Source organism: Puma concolor, chromosome B3 (assembly GCF_028749965.1).
Source record: "Puma concolor isolate L17-30 chromosome B3, mPumCon1.1.hap2, whole genome shotgun sequence".
In the NCBI taxonomy this organism is placed as follows: Eukaryota; Metazoa; Chordata; class Mammalia; order Carnivora; family Felidae; genus Puma; species Puma concolor.
Window position 1 is genome coordinate 44,732,217 of NC_141672.1, and position 13,688 is coordinate 44,745,904.

The following is a 13,688-nucleotide window of genomic DNA, read 5'->3' on the forward strand; positions in this document are numbered from 1 at the left end:
TTACAGACTTGATTGAAAGACCTGAAACTATAAAATTCCTAAGAGAAAACATATATACATACATACATAATATGAAGTATTATTCAGCCACAAAAAAGAAGGAAATTCTGCCATTTGCAACAACATGGATAAAACTTGACAGTATTATGCTAAATGAAATAAGTCAGACTGAGAAAGGCAAATACTGAATGACCTAACCTATACGTGGGATCTCAAAAAACTGAACTCCCAGAAACACAGAGTAGATTGGTGATCACTAGAGGTGGGGTTTAGGGATTGAGGGAAATGAGTGAATGTGGTCAAAGTGTGCAAATAATTATAAAACGAGAAAGTTATAAAATGAGTAAGTCTGGGGGATGGTCATTATAGTATTGTACTGTACATTTGAAAGATGCTATGAGAATAGATCTTAAGAGTTCTCGACACATACGCACACACAATTTTAACTATATGAGGTGATGGATGTGTTAAGAACCGCATTGTGGTAACCTCATATATCAAATCATCATCCTATATGCCTTAAACTTACACAGTATTATATGTCAATTGTATCTCAATAAGCTGGAAAAAGAAAAAGGAAAAAAATGAAGACTGGAAAAATAAAAAAGACGCCAGCTAAGATCACGGACAGCAGGGTGTGAGGGCACCCCCATCTGTGTATCCGTCAATCTGCAAGGAAATATTTGCGCCTCCTCAGGTTTGTACTCTATAGAGAAGCCTTCACTGAATTATATTTTTTATGTTATATCTCCAACTTTAAAAATCAAGCGTTTATATAATAAAAGACCAGATAAAGAACTTTCTGTATATTCTATAATACCACTATTAGACACTGCCTGCTACGCTAATATTCCTTACATAATGGACGTGATTGACTTCACAGAATCCAGTTCCAAGAAAAAGTTGATCTCTCCTGTCAATTGTTATGTTCCGTTTTTATCTATTTTTGATCGCATAAGAATTTTATAACCTCCATGTTATCCTTTTTGCTTTGTTGCCAGAAGCTAAGGACAAAATATGTTCAAGTACAGTAAATACAATTACCTAAAGTTTTGGAACAATTTCCCTATTTCTGTATAATAATTTTATTAAACATGTATTTTCTAATATAATTCTGACTATAGTAACAAACAATGAAATGATAAATAAATGTAGCTGACAAATAAACAATAATTAACAAACCAATAAACAGTAAGTAAAATGACTCCAGTGTTGGCTTTGTATTTAGATTGCTTCAACCTCTGGCAGGAAGACTGACAGAATAAAGGGCTTCCGTCTTTCCAAAAACTCACACCTAACTCAGCTCCCTGCCTTCTTACGTACATCTCCTAACGCCTTACAGAGTATAGTAATTTTCTCATGTCGCTTTATACCGCTATTTAAATTAATAATAATTTTTCCTTTGAGAGAAAGGAAAAGCTGAAATAAATCATCTTGAATTCTACAGAAATCTGTTCTGAGAAAACAGGATTGTTATTTACCAGAGATTTTATTTTTTGGGTCACAATAGCAGTGACAGCGTCTTGTTTTGTTGGGCGCTGCATCCCTAACACCTAGAGTAGCATCTGGCAGCGAGCAGGGGCTTGACAAACAGCTGGATGAATGAATAAACTATTATGAATACACTATCCTTTGTCTTAGAACATATAAAAAAACAATCAAGGAAATCTGTTATTAGTGTTGTAACTCCTATTTTTATCAAGGTGCTGTTCAGAATCACTAAGAAAATGATGAAACAGGCGAGATGCCACTGCAATCAATACTGCATTTTTGTAAATCCTATTTTTTTTCCAGTCAATGTTGTTAGAGCCTCAGGTCACTTACACATTATAGAAAACTAAAAAAAATTTAAAGCTACACATTTTCTGATGCCATAAATGTTATATCGGGCCTTAATAAAATATTATGAATTTTCATTAAAAACACTCAAAAACCTACCTTCTCTTTTAAAAGTCGGAAGAGAATCCATGGTATTATGCACAAAATATAGAGTACTATTGTGTGCTGATTACATAAGCTAAGGCCACAGCAGAAAGCACCAATTTTAGCTATCTGAAAAAAAAAAAAAATCTAAGTTAAAAATTCATCTAAAACTCATAAGTAAGTACGATGGTAAAAAACTATTCTTTATATTAAAACCAAGCACTTGTACCATAGGTCAGGCTGAAGTTAACCTCTTAGACACAAGCAGTCACACTTCAACAGACACTAATATTTATCACCATTATTTTTTCTAATATTGCCCATTCTCATCCAATCACTGCAGTTTGACCTTACATGACTGCCTTCAAATTAAGTTTCCGAAAGTTCTGTGTGATGACCAGATAAGTCCTAACAACAATAGGATACTGTGTCATTGAAGTAAAACCTGTAACTAAAGCTCAGTCATTCTTTCCGTTTCATTTTTTCTCCTATTAAATAAAGTACAATAGGGACGCCTGGGTGACTCAGTTGGTTAAGTGGTTGACTCTGGTTTCAGCTCAGGTCATGATCTCATGGTTTGGGAGTTTGGGAGTTTGGAGTTTGTGAGCTGCGCTCACAGCTTGGAGCCTGCTTCGGATCCTTTGTCTCCCTCTCTCTGCCTCTCCCTCTCTCTCAAAAATAAATAAATGTCAAAAAAAATTTTAATAATAAGTAAAATAAGGTATAACACTTTTTTATTTAGAAACCAAGTCATGGGTGCTGTTTTTGCTCTTTTTGAACATGTGCAATTTTCATAATCAGAAAAAGTTATTTTGAACAAAAAGTAAACTCTAAAGCAGCACAGAACTGTTTATGGAAACCCCAGATAAACCAGGGTATTCTTCTGTTCATATATTCTTTAGCAACAAAAAGTTGCCTATACTAAGATGGTTTGGTACCTTCCAATGTGTAGACTGTAAGCTCCTAGAAGACCGGGTTCCTTCACATTTCAAATGATTCTGATATTAGCATTTGCCTTATAATTTATTGTAACCTCTTCTGAACTACTTTGTTTATACATTTGATACTCTTCTTATAGTTAAAAAATAGTACAATATTTTGGTTTTTTTTTTGAGGGAGAGAGAATCTTAAGCAGGCTTCTCACCCAGCATGGAGCCTGATGCGGGGCTTGATCTCATGACTGTGAGATCATGGCCTGAACCGAAATCAAGAGTCGGATGCTTAACTGACTAAGCCACCCAGGTGCACCCCGCCCCAACAGTACAAATTGGATCTTTTTGGCAATTAGAGAGTCAGTCAATGTACCATATTGGCATATAACCTAAGGTGGTCAGTCTGGAGCTTGGCCTCTTACGACCACACATGCGCACATGCACACACACGTGACGGTGGGGCTAACCACCAAGCCTATCTCTCCCATAGGACTCGGAGGGGGTTCCAATCCTCTCATTCTCCAGAAAGCTTCTGAACTCTGAGAGGAAAAAAAAGTCCCATGTTGTATAAAGGCTATCACGGGTCACCGTAAAAGAACTCAGAATATTTTCTCTCTCGACATGCCTAGATTACCTTGACAGTAATCAGATCAGATACACAGCGCCCAAACCAAAGTTAAAAGGAAATATAGCAACTGTCTAAAAATTAAAACAAAAAGTGATTTCACTTTGATCAAAATAGGTTACCTTTGATCTTTCTTTGGCGGTTGCTGCCTCCTCAAAATGTACAGTAAGAGCCATAAGCAGCCCCACAAACAGATTGTTTAAGCTGAAAACCTCTGCTGCAATGGACCAGTGCCATGTTAGACGAGAGAATGAAAACACCCCCGCAGCAAGGATTCCTCCAGCATGGGAGCCAGAAAGCCTGCAAACACAGATAACATGAAATCTTCTTTCCCAACAAAAAGAACCGACTTTATTTTCCTTTTTAGAAACTGTAGCGGCAGAAATTATGACAGTCACCCAGCCCTATCCCAACACATTATATGGTTAATACATTACTTTCATGTAATAATTTCTTCCCACACGTTTTAATTAGCAAGTCCATATATTAACTTATCAACAAATGAGGGAACGAGCCGGCTGGGTCTCCCATGCACTGAATGAGGTTTAGTTCTCAGATGGAACCTCTAGGATTCGAGCCAGTGCAAAAAGCCTGAAGTGAGAGTAGCTGGAGAGATAACAAGTAGTAGCTGGAGAGATACTGAGTCACTTTTCTTGCTATAGCCGCAAAGAAGGATGGTCTGGTTAACACGGAGCTATGCTGAATTGTAAAAATTAATGAAATGGCAGACGATCTATTCAGGAACACCCTTTCCCACTTCTTGTGGCATGTATGGACCTAGGCACCTTCCACACGACCACACTAGAGTGTATCTCTCAACATATGGCAAAGACGTCTTCGTCACAATATTTGGTGATTTGAAGATCTTGAAAGTTAAGGTCTTAGTTTCTAGTGATTTCTTCTCAAAACAAAGTTGAAGTTGAAAACGGAGTATCTTCTTTTAAAGACAGGGATGGGAATGTGAACTTCATTAACACAAAGAGAACCAAACGCTACACTTGGAAACAAATTTCTCAGCCCCAGTGCCAACGAGAGGCAGACATCTCAAATAGATCAGGAAGCTGGATCTCAATCCAGAGATCTGATTTGAGACTGGCAACGTGATGGAATATGTTAGCACAGCAATGTCCTATTTCACTAGAAGTCTAAAATGATGAAAGAGCTGTTACCAAATATCTCTAACACGTGTTGTGATTTAGTAAGCATTACCATATCTAATAGTTACAATATTATATAGCCCTAAGTCATCGCTTTTAAACTATATTGTTTTGTGTAAAAAGTGGAGTAATTTTGTGAAGTAGTTGTGGCTTTTAATCAAGCATTTTAGAAAAAAAGTTAAAATACAATTTTGATATCACTGAACCTGTTTTTGAGGTCCTCTTTGCAATTTATTTCTTTTCTTTCCCTTATAAAGGTCACCAGTTTCCTATTTCTTTCAGGGTTCCCCATTCTTCCAATGACCCTGATTCAACACATTAAAGCATTTCTTCCTTCTAAATTACATTCCAAATTCCTTTCAACTTGTCCTCATACTACCCTAGACTCAATTATTTTAATAGTTTCCTAAGTTTCTTCTGTTTTCCAATCAATTCTGCAATATAACATCACATTAAACTTCTTAAAACATGCTCTTTATGACTACCTAGCCCCCCAATTTAAGGACTCTTCATTGCCTGTAGGAAACGAGCCAGGTTGGAATCCACGCTCCCAGCGAATAGTACCTAGCCGCTAATTACCAGCATTATTATCTCTACCAACCAGTTAGGCTCCTCAAAATTCCCTAATAAGACATGCTTATTCCCAGTGCCATACCTCTGCTCATGCTGTACCCACGAACTGAATGTCGTTTCAGCTTCTATTTATTCAACCTCTACTCTTTTCTCAAATTTCTCTTCAATTCCCAGGTTTCTAGCTCATCTTGGAATATTTATGGCATGTTAACTGCCTGCAATAATTATTCTGACATTATTTTTGAAATGTGAACCGGAGTTAAACTTCATTTATATTGGAAGTCTTTAGCTCCAAGCACAGAAAGGAAACTCAGTGAATGAGAGAATGAATTAATCTTAAAGAATGGTAACATTTTTAAAGGAATTTCCATGTTTCACCTGTCAATATTATTTTAGAAAGTCAGCATAAGATATAAGATTCCTTCCTCTACTTAAAACATAAATTCAGGGTGCCTGGGTGGCTCACTTGGTTAAGCGTCCTATTTTGGCTCAGGTCATGATCTCATGGTTTGTGAGTTCAAGCCCCGCATCAGGCTCTGTGCTGACAGCTCAGAGCCTGGAACCTGCTTCAGATTCTGTGTCTCCCTCTCTCTGCCCCTCCCCGCTCACGCTCTGTCTCTCTCTGTCAAAAAAATGAATAAGCATCAAAAAAAAACCACACACAGATTAGCTTCCTTGGAAAACTGGCTGATTCCAGGTCTGTGGTAGCTCAAGTATAAAATGAATCTGAACTATCTTGTGCCAGAACGTAAGGAAGTGTTCAAAAGGGGACATGACAAAAGGACAAGGAGTCAGCTTAAAGGGGCCAAATCAGGGATAATTTAAATATCAATAATTATAGTAATAGATTGCAACCCAATGAATAAATAACCTATAGTGATATAAACAAATAAACGGGAGAAGAGAAAGTCCATAGAAAGTCAACAACTAATAACTGTAGAAGAAATGATGGAATTTGGCAGTGATCACCATCAGAATAATGGATACCAAAATTAGTGGGTAAAAGTTTTGCAGTAACAGAAATATGTACATAAGTCGAAACGTATCTGTCTAGAAATAGATTAACTACAAAAGGAAAAATGCTAACGTTACAGTGGCAAACCAGGCAGACACAATCTTAACCACATGATCAAAGTTAATGCCCAGAAATAGGACAAACATCATATACTTCCTGATCTAGTCCCATCAAAAGAATAGAGCATCATTTCTACGGTAATCTTGCCAAAATGTATTACCTGAAGCTACAGACAAATTCAAATTGAAGAACATTCTATAAAATAACTGGCCAATATATACCCCCCAAAATGTCAAGGTCTTGAAAGACAAAAACAAAAAGCAAAAAAAAAAAAAAAAACCCAAAAAACATAGGTCCATATGAAGACTAAAGGGTTACAACAATAGAATAAAAGGTATGATCTCGAATTTTCTTCTGTGAAATAGGATATTATTGGAATAATTGGCAAAGTCTGAATCACCTCTGTAGATAACAGTGTTGTATCAGTGATAATTTCCTGACTTTAAGAAATGCACTGTGGATATGTAGGAAAATGCGCTTGTTTTTTTTTTTGTTTTGTTTTGTTTTTTTAATTTTTTTTTTTCAACGTTTATTTATTTTTGGGACAGAGAGAGACAGAGCATGAACGGGCGAGGGGCAGAGAGAGAGGGAGACACAGAATCGGAAACAGGCTCCAGGCTCTGAGCCATCAGCCCAGAGCCCGACGCGGGGCTCGAACTCACGGACCGCGAGATCGTGACCTGGCTGAAGTCGGACGCTTAACCGACTGCGCCACCCAGGCGCCCCAAAATGCGCTTGTTTTTAAGAAACACCCCTTGAAGCATTTAAGGGTAAAAGGGTACCATCTATGCAGCTTACTCTTAAATGGTTAAAAACAAAACAATACACACATATGGCTTGTGGCTAATGATACTGAGCATCTTTTCAAGTGCTTATTGGCTATCTGTATGTCTTCCTTGGAGATGTTTATTCAGACCCATTGCCCACTTAAAAATTAGGTTGCCCTTTGTATTATTGTACAGTTCTTCTCAACTTCCTTTTGATACATTTCTTTTCTGTGAAACACAGCCAGAGTCCATTGCTTGCATCCAAGAGCCCTGACTGAAACACGCTGCCTTCCCTCTTTGTTATTTCTATTACATTTTCAAGGGAAACTATGTGAGCAAATTCTGAAAATAAATGCTGAAGATGCCATAGCTTTGTGAAAAGCAGAAGAGACAGCAGTATGTCTAAGAACAGAATGCATGCATACATACATAAGATATGAAGAATACAAAACATTTTGGAGGCCTCATCATTTTACTATTTGATTTGCGGTTTTCCTAGCAATGTATATAAGCTAAGCTTATACAAATTTCATTGATTTCAGCAGCCTTTTGTAAACAGTGAATATCCATTAAAACACACGTATTTCAACAAACTGCCTTTAAATCTGCTTTATGCTAAGATTCAGAATCAATCACCATTTTCCCGACCATGTAACATGTATAAATGAGTGGGTTAAAAAAACAGAGACATGGCACAAGAACAGACACTCAGATCAGTGGAACAGAATAGAGAACCCAGAAATGGACCCACAAACGTATGGTCAACTAATCTTTGACAAAGCAGGAAAGAATATTCAATGGAATAAAGACAGTCTCTTCAGCAAGTGGTGCTGGGAAAATTGGACAGAGACATGCAGAAGAATGAACCTGGACCACTTTCTTACATCATACACAAAAATAAACTTAAAATGGATGAAAGACCTAAATGTATGACAGGAAGCCATCAAAATCCTCAAGGAGAAAGCAGGCAAAAACCTCTTTTATCTTGGCCGCAGCAACTTCTTACTCAACACATCTCCAGAGGCAAGGGAAACAAAAGCAAAAATGAACTATTGGGACCTCATCAAAATAAAAAGCTTCTGCACAGCGAAGGAAACAACCAGCAAAACTAAAAGGCAAACCGACAGAATGGGAGAAGATATTTGCAAATGATGTATCAGATACAGGGTTAGTATCCAAAATCTACAAAGAACTTATCAAACTCAACACCCAAAAAACAAATAATCCAGTGAAGAAATGGGCAGAAGACATGAATAGACACTTCTCCAAAGAAGGCATCCAGATGGCCAACCGACACATGAAAAAATGCTCCACATCACTCATCATCAGAGAAATACAAATCAAAACCACGAGATACCACCTTACACCTGTCAGAATGGCTAACATTGACAATTCAGGCAACAACAGATATTGGCGAGGATGCAGAGAAAGCGGATCTCTTTTGCATTGTTGGTGGGAATGCAAGCTGGTGCAGCCACTCTGGAAAACAGTATGGAGGTTCCTCAAAAAATTAAAAATAGAACTACCCTATGACCCAGCAATTGCACTACTAGGTATTTATCAAGGGATACAGGTGTGCTATTTCGAAGGGACATATGCACCCCAATGTTTATAGCAGCACTATCAACAATAGCCAAAGTATGGAAAGAGCACAAATGTCCATCGATGGATGAATGGATAAAGAAGATGTGGAATATGTATACAATGGAGTATTACTCAGCAATCAAAAAGAATGAAATCTTGCCATTTGCAACTACGTGGATGGAACTAGAGGGCATTATGCTAAGTGAAATTAGTCAGAGAAAGACAAATATCATATGACTTCACTCATATGAGTACTTTAAGATACAGAACAGATGAACATAAGGAAGGGAAACAAAAACAATATTAAAACAAGAGAGGGACAAAAGAGGGACAAAGACTCTTAAATATGGAGAACAAACAGAGGGTTGCTGGAGGGGTTGTGGGAGGGGGGATGGGCTAAATGGGTAAGGGGCACTAAGGAATCTACTCCTGAAATCATTCTTGCACTATATGCTCACTAATTTGGATGTAAATTTAAAAAAATTAAATTAAAAAAAAAAATAAAGGAGAACCCCCCCCACCCCCCAAAAAGAAAAATTAAAGAGGAGACAATTCAAAACATCTGTTGGGGGGCACCTCCACAAGTCGAGGAGGGACACATACAAGGATTTGCAAGTTGCAATAGATGCTCAGGGAGGCCGCAGAGACGGTGGGTGTGGAGTGGCAGGATCCATGAGTGTGGCTGTGGAAAGGTCTGAAGCAACCTGAGCTAGCCTGGAAAGGCTGGATAGAGCCAGGGTTAGCGGCTTTACTATGTGGGTAGGACAGAAGGGCAGGAGGGAAGGGAGTCTGTACTGAACCATGGGGCCTAGACTGGGTAGGGAAGGAAGCAAAGCAGCAGAAGGCTGATGAAGGCAATAAAAAGGATGAGCAAAGGGCTCTAGGTCTAGCTCTAACTAGAGCAAAGGGCTCTAGTTAAATGGAAGACAAGTGTAGAGGCATCAAGGAAATGAGTGAACCGAAAGCTGGAGTCACTCCAGGTAGTGGAAAGTCAGCTGGGGAAGGGGACATCGAACTGGTAAAGGGTGGAACAGGCCTGTTAAACAAGAACTCGATCCTATTATTGAAAGCAGGGGATGGGAAATCCCATGCTAACAAGGACATGTGATGCCCCACATCGGCACACTGCAAGCTGAGTCTGGGTTCTGCTGACAAGTCAAAGGATGATGTCTGCAATGGGAAGCATGAGGACTTTCTGAAGACTCTGGCGGTCTTCAGTTCGCTCACTGACTGTGCAGCCAGGCAATCTCGGTATATTGTCCAAGGCATATTACATTATCTGAGCTTGCTTCGTTTCACCCGAATGGACACAGCTAACTGACTAGAGAGCAAGTTGAAGTGAACGGTGATTTCACGAAGACATTTCAGGATCATTTTCAGGATCATTAGCTTCCTGTTGTCCACATCCGTAGCCTCTATTCTCTGTTCTCACCTTAGCATTCTCTTGAAATAGCACCCAGTTATCCAACTGCTAAATACAACAGGCCCCCAGGACCTCTCTGCTGTACTGATCCCAGACCCAGACCCACTCTACTGAGTTGACCCGGGCTCCGCCTCCTTCTGGTGTTCCTTCTGTGGCCCTCGATCTTCCTTCTGTGTTTTCTCTGAATGGCTCCCCTTCATCCGTTATCTCCTTCAAAGCTGATTTTTCCAAGATCTCATTCTCAGGCAACTCTTCTCACGCGTACATACTCCCCATGGGTGGCCTTATCCACTCACTGTCTTGACTTCAGCTACCGACTGCAAACTGAAGTAACCAAATCTGTCTCTATACTGCCTCCCCCTTAGTTGCAGACTGACGTGTCTCCAACTGACTGCTGTACACCTCACAACAAAGCCACTCCAGCTCTGGGTGTCCCACAGAACCTGAATATCAACATGGGCAAAGTTAATTTCTCATCCTCTTCCCTAAATGATTCCTGCTCCTGTATTCTGTCTTAGTGGTTTTCAGTATCTACCTAGTTTAGTTACCTAAGAAACCTAAAGTCGTTGTCAAAGCTCCTGTCCCTATCTCCACGTCGAACATACCATTTCCTGCCAGTTTTACTTCATCAACGTTTTAAAAACTCATTCGCCTCTCCGTCCATACTGCTACTGCCCTATCTCAGCTGTTAGGCTCACATCAACTCGGTGGCTTTGCATGTTGTGTGCCTCCAGCCCTCGGCTCACCATTGCCACCAGAACGAAGGATCCAAAACATACTTGCTCTTGCACATTTCTGCCTCCAACCCTGTAATGACTCCTCTTTGATGATAAAACATTTTACAATGTCCTCATTACGACAGGCAAGACCTTTCGTGATCTGGTCTCAGCCTACGTGCAGCTTCATTTTTTGACATAACCCATCTCATAGTTTGTGTTCTAGCAACACTAGGTGAGTTTTAAGTTCCAGTACTTACAGGCTGTTTCTACTCCATCTCTGGGTTTCTTTGCCGATGAGCAGTGCTGCTGGGTACATTTTTCCAACAAGTTTTTCCTAAAGTACTTTCACTAAGACTAGGGTAGTTTGCTCCTTCTCCAGATTCTATTAAGTCAAATGTATTAAGTGGATACTGAATACACATGTTTTTCCGTATTTCTAAAACTGTACAATCCTGAGGAATAGAAATTTTTAACTGCAACCTAATCAAAACACAGTTAAGGAAGCCAGATATGGGGAACTTGAAGTCCTCTAAATAATGTATTACAAAGCCAACAGACTTATTTTTGGACTACTGAAACCACTGTATGGCCATTTCAGCATATCTGTATATTTTAAAAATTAAAAGCATATCTCACTTTACATATGTGTGCTTGTCCCTAAAAAAGCCTTTTGATTTTTGGGAAACTAAAGGTTTTTTCACCTATGTGTTTCAGACATTCTTTATCTTTAGTTTTTGATGCTCTCTGAATAACAATGGTTTCTAATTATCTCAACATAAGTCCAAGTATTTCTAAATAAAGCTTTTATAAAGTTACATATGCCACTATTTAGAAGTTGATCTTTTTTTTTCATTGCAAAAAAACTGAAAGGAAAGATGTTTTGGTATTGGGGTAAATTTTGTTTACGAATCATGTTGTCTTTCACTGTTGTGCTTTACTATCATAAAAGTGGTACCTTAGTAACAAATGAAATTGAGGGAAATATTAAAGGATTCATGTTTGCTTCTATTACATTAACTTTTGTTATACTAGTTTTTGTTACATTAGTAACAAAATTTTATTTTTTTTTCTTTTTTTTTTATTTTATTTTATTTTATTTTATTTTTTTTTTCAACGTTTATTTTTTTTGGGACAGAGAGAGACAGAGCATGAACGGGGGAGGGGCAGAGAGAGAGGGAGACACAGAATCGGAAACAGGCTCCAGGCTCTGAGCCATCAGCCCAAAGCCCGACGCGGGGCTCGAACTCACGGACCGCGAGATCGTGACCTGGCTGAAGTCGGACGCTCAACCGACTGCGCCACCCAGGCGCCCCAACAAAATTTTATTTTTAAAAAATAAAGCAATGTCCATATGGATGTATCTTACAGAAACTAGGGAATAACCCATTTTTCCACCCTGTACTTTAATTCAAGTGTTTCAATATTCTCTTGGCAAGAGTATAGAAATCATAATTTTACCTAAAAGAATTTTATATTACTTTGTTCCTTGTCTAAAGTGAATATTTCAAAGAGATAAGAAAGTAGAGATCTACAGTTACTCACATTGCCTTCCACATACTAATGTATAAATAAAGTCCCTTAAATTTTCTCACGTTTTTCAGAAATTTCAAAGACAATAGGTTTTCACCTTATGTCTTATTGAGCCAAATATCAATGAACCATCCATATCAATAAACCACAGCAAGTCTAAGATAGAAGACATTAAATGTGCAAAAGATTTACTTAAGTGATGATGCAAAAATCACACTGATGAATACGTCTGAAGGTGAATCTTGTTTAAGCAAACAAGATGACTAAGCAAACCCTTTTATTATCTGTTTATGTATGAATCTTTAAAAAGGTATTTTTGAAGGCACCTGGGTGGCTCAGTCGGTTAAGCATCCGACTTCAGCTCAGGTCGTGATCTCATAGTTTGTGGTTCAAGCTCTGCGTTGGGCTCTGTGCTGACAGCTCAGAGCCTGGAGCCTGCTTTGGATTCTGTGTCTCCTCTCTCTCTCTGCCCCTCATGTTCTGTCTGTCTCTCAAGAATGAATAAACATTTAAAAAATTAAAAAAAAATAAAATAAATAAAAAAGTATTTTTGTATGAGTGTACAGAATACCTACAGCCTCCAACTAAGCCATAATATATTCTGATTCCTGGGGTCTTTGTTATTTTATGAGCCTGGACAAAGATGATCCCTCTGAACGAAGGGTGCCCGGAGTAAATGATTAGGCAAGTTAGCTGTAATCTCTTTTGGGGAATAACTATTTTTTATCTATTTATTTGTTCATTAAAAACAATTTTTTTAGACAGGGGGAGAGAGAACACGTTGGAGAGAGGGGAGAGGGAGAGAGAAAAAGAGAATCTTAGTTCCCTGCTCAGCATGGAGCCCCAACGCGGGGCTGGATCCCACGACCCCAGGATCGACCTGGGCTGAAATCAAGAGTCCAATGCTCAACTGACTGGGCCACCCAGGCACCCCTTGGGGAATAATTCTAACCAGAACACATATTCCGCAATTTTTTTTCCCTCAAAAGGCTACATATATATATTTATAGTTTGGGGTGGGAGGGCAGAATTAAATTATCTAAGTAGAAGGAAACACTATTCATACACCTTACGGAATACAATACTGTTAAGTGAATTAGTAGTCTAAACTTCTGGCTAAGTAATCTTTCTTTTAAAAATATACAGAAGGAGGGCTGCCTGAGTGGCTCAGTCAGCCGAAGTGTAGGACTCCTGATTTTGGCTCAGGTCATGATCCAGAATCATGGGATTGAGCCCCGCCATGGCTCAGTGCTGAGCACAGATAGAGCCTGCTTGGGATTCTCTCCCTCTCTCCCTCTGTCATCTCCCCCACTCATCCCCCCCCCCTAAAATAAAAAAAAAAAATAGAAAAAAAATATATGGAAGAAATTTCCAATCTGA

General features: G+C 38.8%; 1 protein-coding gene across 9 annotated transcripts in view; it reads right to left on the bottom strand.

The window, feature by feature from the left end:
- The window catches only part of TMEM260 (transmembrane protein 260), a 91,118-nt gene that overhangs the window by 61,775 nt on the left and 15,655 nt on the right, over nt 1-13,688 (bottom strand). For all 9 annotated transcript variants that reach the window (XR_015252354.1, XM_086709674.1, XM_086709675.1 and 6 more), the window contains 2 exons: nt 3,603-3,780; nt 1,939-2,052 (listed from right to left, as the gene is read on the bottom strand). Coding sequence is in view for 8 of the 9 variants with exons in the window: in XM_086709674.1 (XP_086565800.1) it covers nt 1,939-2,052; nt 3,603-3,780 (292 nt within the window). In the remaining variant the exon portion in view is untranslated. The remainder of the gene's footprint in view (nt 1-1,938; nt 2,053-3,602; nt 3,781-13,688) is intronic.